General features: G+C 39.3%; 1 protein-coding gene and 1 non-coding gene across 3 annotated transcripts in view; both read right to left on the bottom strand.

The window, feature by feature from the left end:
- Eif3a (eukaryotic translation initiation factor 3 subunit A) overlaps nt 1-22902 on the bottom strand; it is a 52393-nt gene that overhangs the window by 14585 nt on the left and 14906 nt on the right. For both annotated transcript variants that reach the window (XM_023708995.1, XM_023708996.1), the window contains exons 5-17: nt 21304-21503; nt 18025-18233; nt 10964-11135; nt 9119-9223; nt 8558-8656; nt 7184-7300; nt 6291-6476; nt 4956-5303; nt 4284-4388; nt 4091-4204; nt 2230-2352; nt 1389-1542; nt 362-546 (exon numbers count right to left, since the gene is read on the bottom strand). In XM_023708995.1, the coding sequence (XP_023564763.1) occupies nt 362-546; nt 1389-1542; nt 2230-2352; nt 4091-4204; nt 4284-4388; nt 4956-5303; nt 6291-6476; nt 7184-7300; nt 8558-8656; nt 9119-9223; nt 10964-11135; nt 18025-18233; nt 21304-21503 (2117 nt within the window). The remainder of the gene's footprint in view (nt 1-361; nt 547-1388; nt 1543-2229; nt 2353-4090; nt 4205-4283; nt 4389-4955; nt 5304-6290; nt 6477-7183; nt 7301-8557; nt 8657-9118; nt 9224-10963; nt 11136-18024; nt 18234-21303; nt 21504-22902) is intronic.
- On the bottom strand, nt 8000-8132 carry LOC111815064. Its single transcript, XR_002819872.1, has one exon. It is a non-coding gene; the product is annotated as a small nucleolar RNA SNORA19 (small nucleolar RNA).

Here is a 22902-nt window from a genome sequence, read left to right as displayed (position 1 = left end):
GGGTGTGTGTGTGTGTGTGTGTGTGTGTGTGTGTGTGTGTGTGTGTGTGGCTGTGGCTGTAGAGACTAACACAGACCAGGATGAAGCAACAGCAAAATCTGCAGTAAGGCAATATAGAGATAAAAAGAAAGGTAAAGTCCTGTGATAATGTGGGTAAAAAATCATTAATTGGGACAGGAAACTCAAGATCTGTAAGATAACAGAACATACAACTCCAATGCATATTAGAAATAAATTTTATCTCAAATCATCTAGGAACAGGGCTAACTAGAAGGCTGAGTCAGAAGCAGGAGTGGGCTGGGATCTGCACTGCCCACTGCCTTCCTCTAAGTAACAGCAAAGCAGTTACTTCTACACTCACCTTCCTAGAAAGTGGATCATCTCCAAGTCTTCTCTCTTCCTCTCTACGACGCTCTCTTTCTTCAATTTCCAACTCCCTTTGGCGTTTTTTCCTTTCTACTTCTTCTAGTTTCTTGACCCGCTCCTGATACTCTCGAAGCTCTTCCTCACGTTTTGCTCGTTCAGCACGTTCTCTCTCTTCTCGCTCTGGAAAACGTATTAAGTCACTAAATGTGCCTTGTACCAGCACCTTTGCCCTAGTGCTAGGCCCACTTTTCTGGTACTGAACAAGAACCAGAATAAAGGTAAATTTAAAACTATAAAAATATCTGGCATCAGCTAAATGGTACGAGATATTAAGAAAACAAGTATGCTGCTCAACAACAGTTTTGTAGCGAGTTAGGGGACTAGAACCCCTCCCTCCATTCTTGCACGGCTGTGGCTCCGGATATAGGACCACTTGAGGGTCAACAAGATTGCTCAGCAGTCTTGACTAAGTACCTAGTCAGGCAAGGGCAAGGGCAAGAACCTGCTTTCGATCCCCGGCACCACATGCTATGCCCACAGGTCCCACCCCTGGGTACAGAGCCACCCCTGGGCCGGCACGTGGCAGCACATGCCTATAATCCCAGCACTGGGGAGGCTGAAAATAGAAGGGTCACTACAAGTCCAAGCTATGTAGTGAGACCCATACCAAATACATTAAAATAAAAAATAAGACCACCTGACAACCTTTATCTGTCTACCATTCCTCAATAAATGTTAACACATATACAGAATGATAAAAAAAATTTGTACTTTTTTTTTTGCAGAACCAGGGATTGAACTCAGACCCTTGTGCTTGCCATGGAAGTGCTTATTTCTCTGAGCCATCTCCCCGGCCCCTGTACCTATTTTTAAAATATATGTAAAAGTAAGTTCCCGGATACAGTATCTTCACATATAACTAGTCCAAAGAACCCAGTTAACTGCAGTGCTAAGAGGCCAACTAACCAGATTCTTATATTTACTAAGACTACTATGGACCACCCTTCTACCATTTTGGTCACCTTTAATCATTTGTTCTTCGGCTCTCCTCTGCTCTTCCTCTTCTTTTTCTCTATAGTATGTTACTCTGCGTTCTTCTTTACGTTGTCTCTTACGTTCCTCCAAGCGATTATGCCTTTCTTCTGATAATCGCTCTTCAAATTGTTTAAGTTTTTCCTAAAAGTGAAAAGTCACCAAAAAATACATAAACAAAAATTATTCAATGAGTATGTTTCTTTAAGTTTCAAGACTCACAAATATCTTGGAAACATAGAAAGGAAGCTCCATCTAAAGAAATCAGAATTTCCAAATGAATGAATATGCCAATTTTTTAAAACTTTAGACTGTCAGATCTGGGTGAAATGCTATACGCCACTCAGGTGACTAGGGCAGGAGAATGGTAAGTCTGTGGCCAACCAAGACAACTAACAAGACCTTATCTCAAAATAAAAACAAAAGAAGAGGTAAAGATGTACCACAGGCACTTCTTGGAGTCAGTACTTGAGGGCAAGGGTAAGACTTTTAATGTTGTTGCTATTTTCTAAACTCGGGGAGTATCTTTATACAAAATAAATTTAAAAGATACTTATGCCTAGTTTGTTTTTTGGTGTTTTTTTTTTCCATTTCTGATTTAAACAGCAAACTAAAGCTTGTACCATAAGAAACTAAGCCGGGCAACTGTGACCTTTAGAAAAATTTACTCAACTGGTTGACTATTTTTGCTTACAAAGTATTCCTCCTAAAATTAATCTGGCTAATCATTAAATACGTAATCTAGGCAGAATGCACCATTACGTTGAAAGACGGACTATGTAAAAGAAAACTAAAAAGTTGACAAACTTTCGCTAAAACCAGCAAGTTCACCTCATACACAGACTGCCGAGCAGCTTTGAGTCGCATCACAAATAAATCTCTGTCCTCAAGCATTCGTGACATACGATTTTTATGTTCAAGAGCCTTTTCCCGTTCTAGCTGCATGGTGGTAATCTGTAGGTACAGAATATACAGTTAATGTTGAAGCGTTTCTTGTTGACTGTCCCCAAATTACTAGCAGATATTCTTTACAAATTTATGATGCACAGATGCATTCCATTATTTTATCACACCAGTTTATGTTCCACTAGATGATGTTTGAGTCTTTTTTTTTTTTGGGGGGGGGACCAGAATCGGGGATTGAACTCAGGACCTTGTGCTCACCAGGCAAGTCCTATTCTACTGAGCCATCTCCCCGGCCCCACTAGCAGATGTTCTTTAAACCTTAGAAGCCACTCTTTCCTACCTTCCATGTTGTCATACAACAGGTTTCCTAAGGTGACAATTAGGGACAAAAGACACATGTAACAAATAGTTCTGGGGCATCTATAAAAGGTTTTTAGTCCTAGCATACCTGAAATTCTTCTGAAAAGAAATACCGTATGAAATAAGTGCCATGTGTAATAAACAAAATGACTTAGTTTTTAAAGGCATGTTCTCTGAAAACAGCCAGAAACTGAGGCAAGATTTAAAAGAAGAACAAGGTTGGGCATGGTGATGCATACCTGTAAGTCCCAGCACTTAGACTGAGGCAGGATTGCTGCAAGTTCAAGACTAGCCTAAACTACTTTGGAGACTGTCCAAAAAAAAAGGTCCCCAATTACTGGAGTTATATTAATTGATCTGTAGCACTTTTCTACTTGTAGTTAGCTTTATATTATATATTGAGACTCACCACATAAATTCCAACCTTTCCATTAAAAACTGAAAGGGAAAAAAAAAAAAAAACAAAAAAAAAACTGAAAGGGCAACACTCTCCTGATGGGAACTATCAGATGATATGGAACCACAAGGCTGAGTGGAACCCCATGGACCCCACAGGTTTTTGCTATCTCTTGCTATGGTTATTTTAGTAACCAGAATAAGTTCGCTGTGTTTTGCTACATATCTGACCACTTTAAGCTTTTGCACACCCTTTTGTATCAGAAGATACATATTATATAGAGCAACAAAACTACCAAATGAGTTAAGTCACAAAAACCACTCATTTATAGGAAATACCCAGAACAGCAATTCTAAGAGACAAAAAGTAGATTAGTGTTTGCCAAAGGCTAAGGTGGTGGGAAGGAGTGTAGACTCATAGGCACAGTGTCTTTGGAGGTGTTCTAAAATTAAGATAAAGATGATACGCAATTCTTTAAATCAAGAGGAAGGGGCAGGGGAGATGGCTCAGTAGTATAAGCGCTTGCCTGGCAAGCGCAAGGACCCGAGTTCAATCCCCGGTTCTGCCAAAAGAAAAAAAAAAAGCAAGCAGAAGCTGAATTATACACACCCATGCCATAGAACTCATTCAAAGTATAAAGATATTTTTTAAAAATAATCTCTCTAGGGGCTGGTGAGATGGCTCAGTGGTCTAAAGCACCTACTTAGAACAAGCTTAGCAAAGCACAGGGACCGCAGTTCAATCCCCCGGCACCATATGCCAGCCAGCCCAGCCCCCTGGTGGGCTGAGCTGGCCACACACACACACACACACAAATAAATAAAATTTTTTAAAAATTAAAATAAAATAACCTCTCTAGTTGTGTTTTATTTCATCTCCATTGTCAAAAATTCTACTGTTCCACCAACCTCTTAGTAAGGAACCATTAAAACACCATTTTCAACAATCAACTCTAAAACCCTGTTTTCATTAATAGCAGGGGATTTAATTACATTTCAAGTCTAAAATACAGTTAAATAAAAAACTTACTCTTTCTTCTTCTTGTTGTTCCCACAGATCCATATCCTTGATCCTCTGTTCCTCATAAGCACTCTTTATCAAAGGAATCTCTTCTAAACGTTTAGCTCTTTCAAAATAGTCAATCTGAACATGAAAACAGTTTTATAAAGATCTCTTTAACTCATCCTTACAACATGTTAAGTTCATTGATCTTTTCATTTACCTTCTTCTCTTGATTCTTCAAGCGTTCTTGAAGTTCCTTCTTTTCCTTCTCCAGTTGTTCAACTTGTTTAGCCATGATGAAATCTGGGTCCAGTTCTTCAAGGTCCTAACAGTAAATACAAACACATCCTTCTTAGTAACATACATAAAAACCCACAGAGCTGATTGCAGTCTAAAATCAAATCCTAAATTGCTGTTTGACAATTGTTTGGTTTTTTTTTTTTTGGGGGGGGGGGGTCCTTTTAGTGCCAATTTAGGGACTATATAGCTAATACACAATGGCTTGTTTTGTTATGTAATTCAGGTTGGCCTCAAACTTAAAGCCATCAGGCTGGGCATGGCAGTACATGCCTGTAATCCCGCACCGGCGAGGCTGCATAGTGAGAACCTGTACCAAATACAAAAAATAAAAAAAGCAATCCTTCTGACTCAGCTGCCCAAGTGCTAGAACTACAGGTGTGCACCAAAGTCTACATCTACTCAAACTCTAACTCTTATCACTGTAAGAGCAGTTGTTAAAAGGTATACAGCAATTAAAACAAAGTGTTCATAGACTGAGATAATTAAGCCAGCCGTAACAAAATGTGTTAAATAACTAAACAACTGAAAATAAGACTTTTATGTTCTAGAAAGACTTGGATAAAACTCAGCTCTTATGAGTGATGTTACATACCTCAATGTCAATATCTTTGAAAGCTTTTGCACCCAGCTCTGTTTTCTTGATCTGCTCCAAACGCTCACGAACAGTTTTCTTTTTGATTTGTTCATGTTCCTGTAAGATCCTCTCTTTCTCTCTCTCTTTTGCCTCCTGGCGTAGCCGCTCTTCTTCAGCCTTCCGTACTTTCTGAAGTTCAGCCTCCCTCTGCTCCAATTCTTCTTTCTCACGCTGAATATTCAGACTTTCAAGTCGCTCTTTCCTTTCCTCAATTGTCTGACGGCGAGCCAGGATACGCTGATGCTCTTTCCGTGAGTTTTTAAGATATGCGGTAACTGCCAACTGATGCTGTTCTTCTTTCTCTTGCTTCAAAAGTAAATGCATTTTAAAAATAACTGAAAGTAGTATGTCCTGATATTATGAAGATATTACAAAATAATTTTGATCCACTACCCTTCAATGTATCTGCATTTTATAACATTGAAGCTATTCCCTTATAGTACCAAATGTTGTAACACCACTCCCATTCAGTCTTTCAATAACAAGGACATAGCTAAAGAACCTTTATTTGCTGAGCAAGTATCTCTGTACCAAATCAATCCTAAGTGTGTTGTTGTTACCAAGAATCAAACTCAGGGTCTCTTGCTTAACAGGCCAAAGCGAGTGCCACTAAGCTACATCCCCAGCCCACTCCTAAGACAAAAATATTAATAAAACTCACAAACAGTATTTTAAACAAAAAAGAAAAAAAGCTCAACCACAGTACACAGGGCCGGCCAGACAGCTCAGCAGATTAAAGTGCCTGCTTAGACAGATGCAGGGGCCAGGGGTTTGATCCCTGGGCTGCCGCAACGCCCCTGAGACTGTCATTGAGACTGGCTGTGGTAGCATGAGCCTGTAATCCCAGCACTTGGGAGGCTGCAAAACAGGAAGGATCATTACAAGTCTGATCTGTGTAGTGAAACCCTGCACTAAAATACATTTTAAAAAAGAAAGAGGGGCCGGGAAGATGGCTCAGTACAATAAGCGCTTCCCCGGCAAACACAAGGGCCTGAGTTCGATCCCCGGTTCCGCAAAAAAAAAAAAAAAGAAAAAAAATCATAGTACTTCATTATTCTGAGAGCTGTGATGTATGCGGTGCTGTTTTATAATTACCCATTATTAGTACACTGAATGTGCTGTTTACTATGTCACAAAATAAGTTCAATGATGTGAATATCTACTAAAGATCATTCATAAAATAACAAGACTACCTAGTATAAGTAATTCCCTTCTCTCAGATCAAACTGTTCAAAGACCTGGTATAGAAGTCCCTCAAAACATCTGTGAAGCATTCCCCTCAAAGATGCATACCAATACGTGAGCTGGCTTGATAACTTCAAGTGCTTTTGCAAGCACTGAAGACATGGCTGTCAGCTGATTTCTTATCTGTTCCGAAGGCATGCTCTGCAGATGAGGACCAATGGGGGCATCTTCTCGAGTAGCATAATTCAAATCAGATCCAAAACTCAAGGTCCGAGAAGTGTGGTCAATACGGACCTTTAAAAACACAGTAAGAAACATTTAAAACAGTATGTAAACATAAAGACATTCTATAAATGACATTGTTTTGTTTTGGGCAGGGTTTGTTGCTGTTTTGTTTTTTGAGACAGGGTCTTCTCTCCATAATCCAGCTGGCCTTAAACTCACTATGTAGCCCTGGCTGGCCTTCAACTTACCAGATCCTCATCCTCAGACTTCCGAGTGCTGGGACTAGAGGCCTGGGCCTCCATGCCCATGTCTACAAATGGCCTGATGTAAAGAGTTTCAACTGATGAGCTGGCAAGATAGCTCAGACAGCTAAGTGCCAGCATGGGCAAGCACATGGGCTGGAGTTCAATCCCCAGGATGTGCTGTACCACTGGTCCCACCCCCAGTTGCTCTGCGCTAGCCAATGAGTCTAGGTGTAGTGTTGCAGGCCTATAATCCCAGCGCAGGGGAGGCTGAAAATAGGAGGATCATTACAAATCTAAGCCATACAGGGTAGGAGACCCTGTACCAAAACCATAAAATTTAAAAGCATAAATAAAATAAAAATTTCAACTGAATTGCAGAAAACGGAATGTTGTGTCTAAACTTTAAGAATTACTCAACAGAACTTTAAATATGTGCCGCTATATCAAAATCAGAGAAAAGCAGCAGTCTGTCTAGTTCTCAAAAGCTTTCTGCCCTCCTCCATATCCCTTCCTTCCCTTTATAGTACGTACCTGCAGGTCACAGTGCCTGGCTGCATCTACTATGGCCCGTTCCAGTTGGAAAGCATCAACAAAAGGAACCAGAGAAGTCAAACGCGAAAACTCAATGCTCTGATAAATCTGTGCCACCTGCATAAAAAACACAGGGTTAGGGCTGGTGAGATGGCTCAGTGGTCTAAAGCACCTACTTAGAACAAGTTTAGCAAAACACATGGACCGTGGTTCAATCCCCCAGCACCACATGCCAGCCAGCCCCGCCCCCTGGTGGGCTGAGCTGGCCACACACACACACACACACACACAAATAAATAAATAATAATCAAAAAAAGTTAAAAAAAAAACAGGGTTAATAAAAATAGTTGCCATTCATTCAGTACTTTTTACATGAATCTCTTAACAGTGTAGGAAAATCTTACCCACTGTTCAAAGCAAAAGAATTTTTTTTTTTTTTAAATTTATGTGTTTGGTACAGGGTCTCACTATGCAGCTTGGACTCGTAGTGATCCTTCTGTTTTCAGCCTCCCCAGCACTGGGACCACGCCTGGACTTGAACCCTGATCCCTGCGCTTGTCTAAGCAGGTGCTTAGTCTCCTGAGCTATCTCATTGGTCCTGAGCAAAAGAATTTTTAAGCTCAGACAATGTATCTTAAAAAGAACTGCTGAAGCTAAAATACAGCCACAGACTATCAATCCTAAATTCTATGCTATGATCCATCACATTATACCAAACTTGAAGTCACTATTCTGTAAAACAAAACTGAAATAAATGGTCATGAATACGTAGACAAAGATATGCTAATAATCTAATCTTTAAACACTTCGTGAAGTTTTTGTCTGAAGGAGACTGGCAGCATGACTACTTAATAGTTATCCTGCTAATTAGCCTTCAACTATTCGTATAGCACATAAGAAATAACACTGCTCACATATACAAAAGAAAGCAGGTCAATGAAATGTGCACATACTTAAATGAACATAATAAACCCTCCTCCCAAGTAAAACAACTGTAATACTGAAGCCATTATAAACCACAACATTTAAACTTAAAAATGAAATAAAATATTAGAAGATACCAATACCTAGTGTTAGAAGACAAAAAGTCTTACTCATTATTGGTGGGAGTCTACTAATCAAGTCTTCTATGGCCAACAACTGAAGATTTAATTGTGTAAATTGTACAAACAATTCCACTTCTCATGCTACAATTCTAAATTTGTTCAGCTTCTAATGTTATGATCATACATATAACCAATGACCTGAGAGTGTGACCTGCCTATTGTGCTGGAAGTCCTGGGTCTAACTCCCAGCCATACCACAAAAAACAAAACACCAAGAAATAAAGGTTTATGGTCTAATTCCTTCATAAACATTTATTTGTATCTTTACCTGCTGCAGGAGGCGAAGTATAGTGTTGTTCTGCAGTTGTGGCACATACTGCTGTAACTCTGGTTCCTTTTCAGGTTGTTCTCTAACCCAATTTAGAACCTATAAAAGCCATTAAATTGAAAAAGGATACTAAGCCATCTGAAGTTCTTTCAATTTTTTTAATATATAAAAACAGGCAAAGTAATTCAAACTTTATCATAAAGCTATTAATTTTTTGTCTGAAGGTGACTGACAGCAATGGCTGTATCAGTCATGCTGCTAATTTACCTTCAAAGGTTGTCTATCACATTAGAAATATTTTTTCTAGGGGCCAGGGAGATGGCTCAGTGGAATAAGTGCTTCCGGCAAGCGCAAGGGCCTGAGTTCAATCCCCGGTTCCACAAAAAAAAAGAAAAAAGAAAAAGAAAAAGAACTATCTTTTCTCTTGATATAAAGGAAAAAAAAGAAAGACAATGAAATGTGCAGTTTTAACCATGTGGGAAGTACTTCTGTTGACAGACACAATTCAGAATTGTAATGCTATCTACATAGTGACACTGACAAAACTTACACAAAGCTTACCTTTGTGACTCTCTCACAGAGTTTTAGTGGATTAAATTCTACTTCCAACCAGTTATAAAGGTCTTTCACTTCTGGAACAACATATTGTAGCACATTAAATCTGACCTACAAGAAGAGAGAAGAGGAGACAGGATAGAGGATAGGAGAGAAAAAAGAGAAAAGAGGAGAGAGAAAAATCATTTAAGGAAATGTCCCAAGTGTGAGTAGAAACTAAAAATAGACTATAAATATAAATACAGGACTAGAAATCTGGAAAATGACAATAAGACTGCCTATCCTCACTCTACATTTATCAAAACATACCCCAAACTATTGAGTTTTTTGGCCCACATTATGCATCTCTATAGTAAAAAGCCCACAAGAATTTTAAAAGGAAATAAAATCAATAGTCATGTGTTTGTAGAGACTAGGTAGTATCGTAAACTCAGACTGTCTCATTACCAATGACATGTAAAATGTCAGGACTTAGAAATCATTTACTTTTATGTAAATAATCACACAAACAGCACAGCATCAGTATTTGTATTAGGCCCAAACAGAAAAACTCAAGTGTCTATCATCAGTACACTGTTTTGTCCACTTTTACATGTACAGTAAATCAACTACAGAGAAAAAAAATATATTTGAAGGGTAAATACGATCTGTACTAAACATAAATGATTTAGTGCTCAATTATTTTTAACCTTTCTCTTAGCAACGAACTATCTGCACAGGACTTTATCAGATATTATAAGGAACGCAAATATTATTTAATACTTATAGAAAATTATGTATAGATTATATGAAAATTCAACACCATTTTAGTTAAGGAATTTGCCCATCTCTGGATTTGAGTCGTCACAAGTGACCTGAAATCAATCCACCACCACAGGATGACTGACTGTAACATACACCAGTGAGCTGTTTTGATGACCTCAAGTATTCTTCACAAGCCCTGAAGACATGCCATCACCTGATTTCTTATCTGTTCCTGAAGCATGCTCTGCAGGTGAGGACAAACTGGGCTATCTTCTGAGGCAGCAGCATGTAGCACTTATAGAGCAGTTTCACTGCATAACCCTGATTAAGAGTCACTGCTCTAATAACAAAAAAATCAAACGTTGAAAGAAAAAAAAGCTAGAAATACCAGAAGTGTACAGATTTGGGTCTAAATCTACCTTATCTTCTGTGGCTTTATCATCGCACATATAAATCTGCTTGATCAGTTTCCTATAACTCCCTGAAATACAGTTAAGTCCCTGGCTTATGAACATTGGAAGAGTGTACTGTGTAAGATTCATTCTGTTGGACACAAATGAATCCAAATTATGAATAATTCTCTCAGAATGGAACTCAGTCTTTTTCTTTTTTTTTTAATGATGGTAGCACTTTATTGTATTTTTTTTTTATTTATGTGTGTGTGTGGCCAGCTCAGCCCACCAGGGGGCAGGGCTGGCTGGCATGTGGTGCTGCGGAACTGAATCGCGGTCCCTGTGCTTTGCAAAGCTTGTTCTAAGTAGGTGCTTTAGACCACTGAGCCATCTCACCAGCCCCTCAGTCTTTCTTAAGTCAGGGAGTTATTGTAATCCATGGTCCTTCTCGCCCAGTGTTACTTTTCCTCAGTCTGAATGTCCAACAGTATGAGCCCACATCGTGCTATATCAAAGCTCTCACCAATTTAACCCTAGATCCCACTAGGAGAGAAACGGCCTCAATTGAACAAAGTGCTCATTTATACTATGGTCAGCTCTGTGCATGCATCAGAATCTCCTGTGATTAATCAGAATTCCCAGAATTCAATCATGAATTATTAAACTTTCGCAAAGTTTTGTGCCCAAAGCTATAAATACTCAAACTTCTACTAACCATATCGTTAATAAGGCCAATTCGCGTTGGTGGGGCTTGAAGACCTAGCAGTGTTGCAAGGCGACGCTGTTTTTCAACTATAATGCCATCCATATCCAGAAGTCGAGCGATATCTGTACGTTCGGGGGTAATAGGAATGGACAGAGTAGCCAAAAGGACTCTAGTAGACATTCTGCAGTGAACAAAGTTAAACCCATTATGTTTTTAAATGTCGTTTGATAAACAGAAAAAGCAGAAAAACACTGACGGTTCTGTTCAAAGGCATGCCAGTGACAAAATATATACACCATGTAACTGTATTCCATCACTACATCATGGGATTAGTTAAAAGAAAACTAGACCGTGCTTAAATTTAGACTCAAAATTCCACTGACTCAATATTATCATTTTTAAACAAGACTGTGATTAAATGGCAGAAGAAAAGTTACTAAGGCAGCTTTAACAGCTAAGCTAGTAACTGGCAACAAGGAAAGAAATTCAAGGACTGTAAATGAACACAATCATCATAACCAGAGGTGCAGATTGCCAAAATCTAAATCTTTATTTCTCTCAAACACAAGAATGCCAGGCTAACATTCTTACCAGCTTGAACCATGGGTGGTACGTATACAATAACTATCATCAGACAGCCTGAACCACCCAGCAGAAAAAAAGGTTTCATCACTTTTATCAGCCTTTTCACTAACAAAATTAATAGTTTATAAATAAACCAAATCTAGTTAGTTGTTTGAATCTGGATAATTACTGCCCAAATATAAAGTTAATACTATTCACACCAATACTATAAACCAACAAATTTATTTCATTAAAAGAAATATAGGGGGGCCGGGGAGATGGCTCAGTAGAATAAGCGCTTGACTGGCAAACACAAGGATCTGAGTTCAATCCCTGGTTCCGCCAAAAAGAAAAAAAAAAAAAGAAAGAAATATATATTTGTAAATCAATCAACAATTCTCTAAATTTTACCATGTCATTCTTATGCATTTACAACTGCTATACCACAACTTAGCTGTATTGTAATTTTTATACCATCTTTTTTGGGGGGATAGGGGTATCAGCAGTGGATTTTTTTATACTATTTTTACATTTTCCTTAAGGGACTGTAATATGATGAAATCTGGTCTGATAATCTTTTTTTGTTATAATTAAAGGTCCTGAGAAGCAGTATGAGCAGTCCATCGCGACAGTTATGTCTGCAGGGACAGCAAGGACAATTAACACATCAGAGCTGACTGGCAGCCAAAACATCAATTACACCCTTTGATGGGTGCACACCTATAACCCCTGCACTTGGGAGGCTGAGACAGGAGGATTACTATGAGTTCAACGCCAGCCTAAACTGCACAGGAAACCCTGTCTCTAAAAAAACAATTACAGCCCTCCTATGAATGTGTTAAATTCAAACACTAGGAAACACTAAAGACAGAGGGATCTAGAGTCAGGCATGGTATTTTGGCTTCTTTAGTGACTTTAGGCAAAATAGCAAATTTTCTAAAAATAAAGATTTTTATGAAAGTTACACCAAAAAAAGTAATGGGGTAAATAACCTGATACTCAAAGAGCACTCACTGTAGGAACAGTACAAAAAGCGTGATGTAAGATGTGGCTAATATTTAAATTTCAAGCTGCAAATGGGTAAACATCTGGAATTGTCTCCCTAGTGTAAAAAGCTGAAAGAGTAAAGGTGATCAAAAATGTACAATAGAGGGGCCAGGGAGATGGCTCATTAGAATAAGCGCTTCCCTGCCAAGCGCAAGGGCCTGAGTTCAATCTCCGGTTCCGCAAAAGAAAAAAAAAGTACAATAGATACTGTAAAGTGGGGAGAAATCTCAAGAGAAACTGGTTTAGAGGGAAAAGGGGGGAAAAATATATATATATATATATATATATATATACACACACACACACTCTCAAAAGTTAAAATAATTATACTACTAATGTGTTAGTTCACTGAAAAAAATATTTGGACAATTCTGTAATGTTATCTCATACTCTAAATAAAGATAACAGGGGTTGGAGAGATGGCTCAGTGGTCTAAAGCACCTACTTAGAACAAGCTTGGCAAAGCACAGGGACCGCGGTTCGATCCCCCAGCACCACATGCCAGCCAGCCCCACCCCCAGGAGGGCTGAGCTGGCCACACACACACACAAAATAAATAAATGTGAAAAATAAGTAAGGGGCCGGGGAGATGGCTCAGTGGAATAAGGGCTTCCCTGGCAAGCGCAAGGGCCTGAGTTCAATCCCCGGTTCCACCAAAAAAAAAAAAAAAAAAAAAAAGATAACAACATGCAACGTGTTAACCACTGTCACCCTACCATGTTTTGGAAATTTTTTATTTTCCTTTTTTAAAAAAGGCTAGAAAAGCTCAACATACGCATATGCTTTCCATGTAAGCAATGCACCCGTATGGAATTTGCTTCTATCATGTGTGCAGACAGCTTCAGGTGTGATAACTGAAAGATTACTTTTCATAGAGTGCTATTCATGTTTCCACTGTAGTTCATATAAGAATTTCTCATGATTTTTTTGTTTAGTTTTTTTGTGTGTGTATTTTAGGGAAGGGTATACAGGGTGTTCAGGGTCTCACTAGGAGATCGGACTAGTAGTGTTCCGCCTGTTTACAGCCTCCCAATAGCTGGGATTACAGATGTACGCCACCACGTCCAGTCTCAGGAATTTCTCTTGTTCTTTTCTAAACTTTGTACACCAAAATCTGGTTAATGTTGAAATTTTTGATGCTTTTTAATAAACAATATTAAAAACAAAAAGATTAAGGACCAGGGAGATGGCTCAGTGGAATAAGCACTTCCTTGGCAAGTGCTAAGACCCAAGTTCAATCCCTGGTTCCAAAAAAAAAAAATTTAAATTTCAAAAACGTATAATAAGGGGCCAGGGAGATGACACAGTAATATAAGTGCTTGCCTGGCAAGCAAGCACAAGGGCCTGAGTTCAATCCCCGGTTCCACCAAAAAAAAAAAAAAAAACCAGACATGCCTTGAGGGCATTCGGCGTTAAAAAAAAAAAAAAAAAAAAAGTACTGCCATGAATCCTCCTCAAATCACACCACTCCCCCTCACTTCAAGAGTAAGTTTTTCATCATTCTTGCTCCTTTCTGAAGTAGTTCAGGGATTCATCTTAAGTTGTGCTTCTGTGTCCTGAACTGATCCAGCACACAGTGTATTTAGCCCTCGTGGTCGGTCATTTTGACCCTAAGGAAGAGTCAAAAGTTGCAGGGGTGCCAGATCCAGTGAGTAAGACACATGAGGACACGTAATTTTTTATCTTTCTGTTTTGCCTTTCCATTAGGTGGCACTCACCATGTTTTTGATCACATCTAAACACATCAAAGAAGCCTTCCAGAGCTGAGAAGGTGGCAAAAAGAAAAAGCCAGGCCTGTAATCTTAACACTCAGCAGGCTGAGACAGGAGGAGTTTGAAGCCAGCCTGGGATACATGAGTTCAAGGCCAGCCTGAAATATAAAATGAAACCTTGTCTCAAAAACTCAAAACAAAAAAAGTGCCAAAAACAATGAACTAAGTGTATCTGAAGCATGGAAGTTATTCTGAAGGGATTAATGGCAATGTGTCTTTTACAGTAATACATTTTCTAAACTTTATTTTTTGTTTTTGAGATAGGTTCTTGCTATGCACTTCAGGCTGGCACTGAACTATGTATGTAGCCCAGGCTGGCTTCAAATTAACTGTGATCCTCCTGCCTCAACCTCTTGAGGACTGGGATTACAGGATATACCGCCATGCCAACCATTTTCTAAACTTTAAATATTTACCACATACTTGATCACATTTCATTAAATAGCTTAAAGGAAAACAAAGTTTAGACTAATGTGGACCATGTAATAATAATAAATAACACAATGGATGCTGCCCTCAAGTTTCAAAGAGGGCCAGGGAGACAGCTCAGTAGAATAAGTGCTTGCCTGGCAAGTGCAAGGGCCTAAATTCAATCCCTGGTTCCACCAAAATAAGTTTCAAAGAAACAATACTAGCACAATTCACTTAGTTCCATGTACAGCTACAAAACAGTAAGACACAAATTCTCCATGAATATGATCATTATGTATATAAAATCTGATTGGAGGAGAAAAAAAAATGGTAAGATACACATGAAAAACAATTCTACCAAAAGCCAAATAACATTCCCCTAAATCCAAATGAAATGCATTTTAAAAAGGCAACTGAGGAACTAGGAATATAGCTCAGTGGAAATACTTCTCTAAAAATGTAAAATCTAGGGCCCACCAAATAGCTCAGTGGATTAAAGCACTTGCAAGCAAGCACAGGGGCCTGCTGTGCCAGCCCCGCCCCCATGCACACTGCGACTGCAAGTGAGACTGGGCGAGGTATCACGCACCTGTAATCCCAGTTCTTGGGAGAGGCTGTACACAGGTGGATTACTAGAAGTCTGATCTAATAGTGAGACAATGAACACCCTTGTACACCCTTCCCCAAAATAGAAAAAAAATTAAAAACTAAAATCTTAGGCTCACACCAAAAACAAAGAAACCCAAGATGTATTTTTTTTTTAAATGTTTTTATTTAATTTTATTTGCAGAACCGGGGATTGAACTCAGGCCCTTGCGCTTGCCAGGAAAGCACTTATTCCACTGAGCCATCTCCCCTGTATTTTTTTTTAAAGTGGTCTTCCACAGACATTGTTCAACAGTGTAAGTGCCTGCCTGGCAACTGCAAGGTCTTGAGTTCAATCACCAGCACCAAGAAGAAAAACAATTAAAAAGTAAAAGTGGTCTGCTGGGTTACAACACCTTTTTTAATATTCACAAATATATAAATATCTACATATGTTGAAATGCATGTATATACACACATACACAAACTATCTCCCAAGTACAGAAGAATATGCGATTTTGATGGTTCAATATTAAATGTTTTGGAATTGCCAGGGTATGAAAGTTAATAGGTTAAAAAAAAAAAAAAATGGGGCTGGTGAGATGGCTCAGTGGTCTAAAGCACCTACTTAGAACAAGCTTAGCAAAGCACAGGGACCTTGGTTCAATCCCCCAGCACCACATGCCAGTCAGACCCGCCCCCTGGTGGGCTGAGCTGGCCATACACACACATAAATAAAATTTAAAAAAAAAAAAAGAAAGAAAGTTAATAGGAATCATACTCTGGATTTTGATACTTTCCCACCAGGCTAGTGGCAGAAGTTCTAATTCAAAATGGTAAACTGAGGGCTGGCAAGATAGCTCAGCAAACTAAGTGCCTGCTTAGGCAAGCACAGAGACCAGGATTCAATCCTTGAACCACATGCCACAGCATTGTCATCCCTGGGCTGAGCTAGCAACTGAGTCCAAGCATGGTGGTTGTATGCCTGTAATCCCAGAGCTGAGGAGGCTGAGAACAGAAGGATTAGAAGTCCAAGCTGCATAGTGAAACCCTGCATAAAATACTTAAAAAAAAAAACAAGCTGTGGCAGAGACCAACAGCTCCCAGTGAGCCATGCAATCAGTAAACAAGTGATATCCTACTATAGCACTGATGCCAACATTTTTAGAGGTTTCAATGGTACAAACTGTTGACTGCAGAATGCATGCCATAGGTTTGCCACTACAGCCCTCAGCATACTATGCTAAGTTGTAACATGCAGTAGGTCAGTTATAGTACATGCATTTTTCACTTATATATTTTCAACTTAAGGCAGGTATACTGGAATATAATTCCACTGTAAATCAAGGAACAGCTGCATTCTATACCTAATATTTTATAATCTGGAAAAAAGGACTTGATGAAATTATCTTTTTTTTTTTTTTGGAATTATTTTTTCTATTTTACTTTTTTTTGGCGGAACCAGGGATTGAACTTAGGCCCTTGTGCTTGCCAGGCAAGCACTTATTCTACTGAGCCATGTCCCTGGCCCCATCTTTTCTATTTTAATAGACTCTACCTGTGCACAGACAGAAGGATCATACATTAACATTTGTTTCCCTTAATACTCAAAATTTTCTCAACTGGATTTTTGTAATTTTATTTTTTTTTATTAGAGAGAGAGAGAGAGAGAGAGAGAGAGAGAGAGAGAGTGGTGTGGCCAGCTCAGCCCACCAGGGGGCGGGGCTGGCTGGCATGTGGTGCTGGGGGATTGAACCGCGGTCCCTGATGCTTTTTTTTTATAATTTTATTTTTTTTATTTTTTTATTTAAATACACTAACTTTTTTTTTTTTTTTTTTGGAAATGAGGTTTATGAACTCAGGCCCTTGTGCTTGCCAGGCAAGCGCTTATTCTACCGAGCCATTTCCCGGGCCCTCAACTGGATTTTTGGTAGAGTTGGTTATCTGACAAAAAATGGCTCCTACATCCGGGAATATAGCTCTACAGCAGAGCCCTTGCCTGGCAAGCATGAGGTCCTGAGTTTGATCCCTGGTACAAAAAGCATGGCTCTAAGATCAAAAATAGGGGGCTTGCCCATTAGCTCAGTTGTTTAAGTGCCTGCTTAAGCAAAACAGCCACGCTCAGGATTCTGTGGTTGGATTCCCAGATCCTCAGGCCTCACCAGTCCTGCACTTAAGGCATCCTGAGCCAGGAAAAAAAATATATATATAATATATATAACACACACATATATATACACACGTATATACATATGCATGTATATGTATATATATATATCCATCTAAGACAAAAAATATTGTTCAAGAAAATACATGTCAGGAGACATTCTTGGTAATCACAAGGTGGGAGCTGCTACTGGTGGCTATCTGGAAAAGGAACATCCCAGAATGCCCAGAGCAGTAACAAAAAACTACCCACTCGAAGTCAGACACAGTGGTACATGCCTAAAACTCTCGGTGCTCTGAGAGACTGAGCCAGGATGATTCTAAGTTCAAACCCAGCCTGGGCAATTTAGTGACTAAAACCATCTCCAAATACAAACTTTAGGGCTGGCAATATTGTTCACTGTAAAGGTCCAAAGTTCAACCAAGCAGTAATTGAGACAGCCTGACTGAGACCATTCTGCCATGCCACTTGGTATTAGACATTTGTTTCATATTTTCAACACTATCCAACTGTAACATTACTACCTTTGCATCTCATCCTGGGTGAGATTCTTTCTCATTTCTCTAGACAGATGGTAAAGACGATGCAGCGTAGATGCATGAAAAAGAGCATTTCCCGATTTCCAAAATACAGTGGAGACTTTGTTATAGTAATTTGCCATCAACTGAGGCTTAGGTGGTTTTTTAGACAGGGAAAATAGGCCATGAATATCTTCCACAGCTTTGAATGCTTCCTAAAATAGATAGTATAAGTAAGTTATTGCATTCTAAAAACAAAAAACAGAAATATCTCTACGAATCCCATGATACTGAACACACAAAAATAGTGAAAAAATAAAGTCTTCACTTATGGTTCTTTTTATCTACCCACAATACCTATGTATTTGAGAAAATTCCCCTAATTACAAAATTACAGCAGACTAAAAACAAAACATCTGTATAAATTATCACATTACTTCAGACAACAACAAACACCTAGATGTACAACAGAATAAAAGTGACCTGAGTTATGAGACAATGGATGAACATTCCTTTTTAGCTTATGCATTGTTGTATATAAGCACATTTTATGACTTTTCCTTTACAGTTAACACTTTAAATTGGTATCCCAATTTTAAAAAAAAGGGAAAAACTATAGTGCAAGACTGGTAAATCAAATCACTTTTCCACTTGGCTGAAAATTTTAGGTTATTTCTCTGTAACTTCAATTATACACTTTTGGTCCAATACGTAAGTAGCCCTCAGGTTATAAGGTTGCAAAATCATGTGAGAACCCAGGCGTGGTGGTGTATGCCAGTAATCCTAGCAATCTGGAGGCTGGATTCCCAAGAGTTCAAGGCCAGTGTGGGCCACATAACGAGTTCAAGACCACATGATTTACAGAGCAAGACCTATGACCCATCTCAAGAAAAAAAATCATGTGAAAATGTCTTTGCAAAATTCTAAGAGAAAAAAGGCTAAGAGATAAGCATCACAGAACCAATTTTGGTTAAGTTTGCCATTCACTATGCATGCTATCTAAGCCAAACCACTGATAAGGGGAATATTCTACAGCATCATTCTTCCAACCACAGTAAAAGAAAATGTGTACTTCTAATTTTTAATATACCAGCAACAAAATACTTAATACAAAATACTCAAACTTTTATCAAATTAAACAGACAAACTGAGTGTGATGGTACATGTCTGTAACACCAACATTTGGGAGGCTGAAGCAGTAGGATCAAAAGTTCAAGGCTGCCTGAGCAACATAGTGAGTTCAAGGCCAGACTGAACTACACAGCAAGACCAAACCAGGGACAGAATCAGGATCAAATCCCTATTAAACAGGGCCGGGGAGATGGCTCAGTGAAATAAGCGCTTTCTTGGCAAGCGCAAGGCCCTGAGTTCCATCCCCGGTTCCACAAAAAAAAAAAAAAGCAAGGCTGGGGAGATAGTTCAGAATAAGCACTTGCCTGACAAGTGCAAGGCTCTGAGTTCAATCCCCGATACCACAAAAGAAAAAGAAACCCTGTAAGCTAGGTATACCGGCATTTGAAAACCTGTAACTTTTGAGGGTTCAAGACACAAGAATCGCCAAATTCAAGCACACCATGAGCAACTTGCTGAGACACCACCCCCCCCCCCAAACCAAGGATTGAACTCAGGCCCTTGCGCTTGGCAAGGAAGCGCTTATTCCACTGAGCCATCTCCCTGGCCCCTGAGACACCATCTTGAAATTTATTTTATTTTTTTGGGCAGAACCAGGGATTGAACTCAGGCCCTTGTGCTTACCAGAGAAGCGCTTATTGTACTGAGCCATCTCCCCAGCCCCACCATCTTGAAATTTAAAGGAAAAAAATGAGGGGGCCTGGCCCTAGCTCAGTCCTTTAAGTGGCTGCTTCCACAAAGCTGTCAGCCTCAGGTTGCTATAGTTCGATCCTCACAACACTCAAGCCATGCCCTGAAGGCATTCGAGGAGCAAAAAAAAAAAAAAATCCTTATGGGGCCTGGGAGATGGCTCAGTGGAATAAGCGCTTCCCTGGCAAGCGTAAGGGCCAGAGTTCAACCACCAGTTCTGCAAAAAAAAAAAAAAAAAAAAAAAATGAAAACAAGGGCTGAGGATGTTTTCAGTCCAAAGCTACAGGAATGCAACTTAGCTGGAGAAAGCCCATAAATGCAATGCCAAGTACAGCTTTTAAAAAAGGACTGAGGAGCCGGGGAGATGGCTCAGTAAAATAACTGCTTCCCTGGCAAGAGTAAGGGCCTGAGTTCAATCCCTGGTTCCACCAATTAAAAAAGGACTGAGAGGACTGGCGAGATGGCTCAGTGGTCTAAAGCACCTACTTAGAAAAAGCTTAGCAAAGCACAGGGACCGCGGTTCAATCCCCCAGCACCACACGCCAGCCCGCCCCCCCCCCTGGTGGGCTGAGCTGGACACACACAAATAAATAAATAAAATTAAAAAAAAAAAAAAAGGACTGAGATTCAATCCCCGGTTCTGCCAAAAAAAAGGACTGAGGACAAACAGCTGGGAGCATGCACTTAGTACCCACAAGACTCTGGGTTCAAATCTGAGAACAAATAAAAAAATTCCTCTGCCAATTCCTGCTTTATTAAAGACTTTAAAAATTCAAACTAGTACTGCTCATGAAATTTAAAGAGTGGCACTGATATTGAACCAGGGAGATGGCTCAGTACAATAAAGGCTTCCCAGGCAAGCTCAAGGAACTGAGTTCAATCACCGGTTCCTCTAAAAAAAGAGTGGCACTGATAATGTATTGTGTTAAATGCAAAGAAAACTAAATTTGAAAGATTAGTTGACCCAATTTTCAAAAGGTAAATAGAACCAAAATTTTCTGAGACTTCCTATTGTATCAAATAATTCCTTAAATCTTATCTATTGAAACTAAGCAATCATACTAAAATGAGGCTAGTCCTAGAGAAAAACAGGATTTTTGTTGTTGTTTTTGGAGACAGGGTCTCACTGTATAGTGAGACTACACAGCCTCAAACTCATGACAATCCTTCTGCCTCAAGCCTCCTAGTGGCAGGCTTACAGGCATGCACCACCATGCCTAGCTTAAAAACAGGTTTACAACAGAAGTTAACAGTTCACAACAGGGGGGCCTGGCCCTAGCTCAGTCCTTTAAGTGGCTGCTTCCACAAAAGCTGTCAGCCTCAGGTTCCTGGAGTTCGAACCTCACAACTCTCGGGCTGGCCAAAAAGTGCCCTGAAGGCATTCGAGGAAGAAAAAAAAATAAAACCCTTATTCCATTTAAAAAAAAAAAAAAAAAAGCTAAAAAAAAACAGTTCACAACATACCTGCCACAGTTCCATGCTGATGGCACTATCCAACTGCACAAGCCTTGTTTCCAAATGCATGGACTGGCTCTCTGGATTATTGAGATTGATTGCTGTGCTTTGGTTATGGTGGCGCTGAATTTGGGTTAAGTGCATTCTCAAATTGTCACACAGTTTACGGAACTCAGCCTTCCGGGTGTACTGGAGGCAGAATTTGAAAGCTGTAGACATAATTGTCAAATACATTTACACTGTCAATTAAAATATTTCAGATTTTCATGTTAACAGCTATTTTAACAATATTCACCAAATTCATCATTAAGTTGTAGAATATGGTTAACTTCACCCATTCCATGAGCTGACTAGTATTTTGAACCCTAACAAAATAAAGACATGATTCTTAGTCCTGGATTAAGACCAAAATACTGTTCTAAAATTTTAAAAATGTAAAATAATCAGAATTTAAATTTTTTGGACGACCCACCCTTCAGTGAGCTATCACTTCAAATCCTAAGAGTAAAAATTCTATGCAGAAATACTTAATTTACACAGAATGCAAGGTACTTTCAGATTAAACTACATATTACAAACTGGAAACTTATAATAACTTAATTTCAACTATACATACTCATGTAAACTACTTGCTCAGTCACAGAAATACACAATATTCTTCTGCTGTCATCTATGTGATACTAGAATTCCTTCCATTAATTCCTTTGTCTTGCTTTGTCTTTTTTTTTCTGTATTTTAGGGAAGGGTCTACAGGGTGTTCAGGGTCTCACTACTAGATCAGACTCATAATGATCTGCCTGTTTACAAGCCTCCCAAGAGCTGGGATTACACGCATGTGTCACCACGCCCAGTCTTAGCGGGCCCAGGAGCAAGGCCAGCACAGCAGGCTTGGGGATCAAACCCCTGGCCCCTGTGCCTGCAGGCACTTTAATCTGAGCTATCTGGCCAGCCCTTTGTCTTTCTGAGACACAGTCTCACTATGTAGTACAGGCCGGCCTTGAACTCCCTTATATAGCTCAGGCTGACTCACGAAGATATTCGTGCCTTGCAACTGCTGGGATTACAAGCATGTAATACCATGCCTGGATCCTTCCTTTGCTCTTAAAAAATGTAACACTGTGGGAATGGGACAGGGAAAGAAAAAAAGGGGGAAAAATAAGGAAAAAGTGGAAACAAAATTTTTTATTTATAAAAAGAATCAGGCTTCTTGAAGAGAAGGGAATGAGGAAAATAAAGTCATATCACGTACAGGTATAAATTGCCTATAATAAATGTGATCATTGTATAAAATGCACCAATAAACTAAAAAAAAAAAAACCCACAATGTTGCTATTTCAATAGGCCTAGCCTGATGTAATCTATATTTCAAGTTAATCAAAAGTGATCAAAAAGCCCAAGTTTACTTGTGGAAGTAAAAATTCAAGTAAGTCATTTAAATGAACTAGAACATACATTTTAATTTTTTTTAATTTTTTTTTTAATTTATTTGAGAGCGAGAGAGAGAGAGACAGAGACAGACAGAGTGAGTGTGTGTGGTGTGTGTGTGTGGCCAGCTCAGCCCACCAGGGGGCGGGGCTGGCTGGCATGTGGTGCTGGGGGATCGAACCG

The sequence above is a fragment of the Octodon degus genome, unplaced genomic scaffold (genome assembly GCF_000260255.1).
Source record: "Octodon degus isolate 3935 unplaced genomic scaffold, OctDeg1.0 scaffold00010, whole genome shotgun sequence".
NCBI lineage: Eukaryota > Metazoa > Chordata > Mammalia > Rodentia > Octodontidae > Octodon > Octodon degus.
The sequence above is the reverse complement of the archived record's forward strand: the minus strand, read 5'-3'. Positions and strand labels throughout refer to the sequence as shown.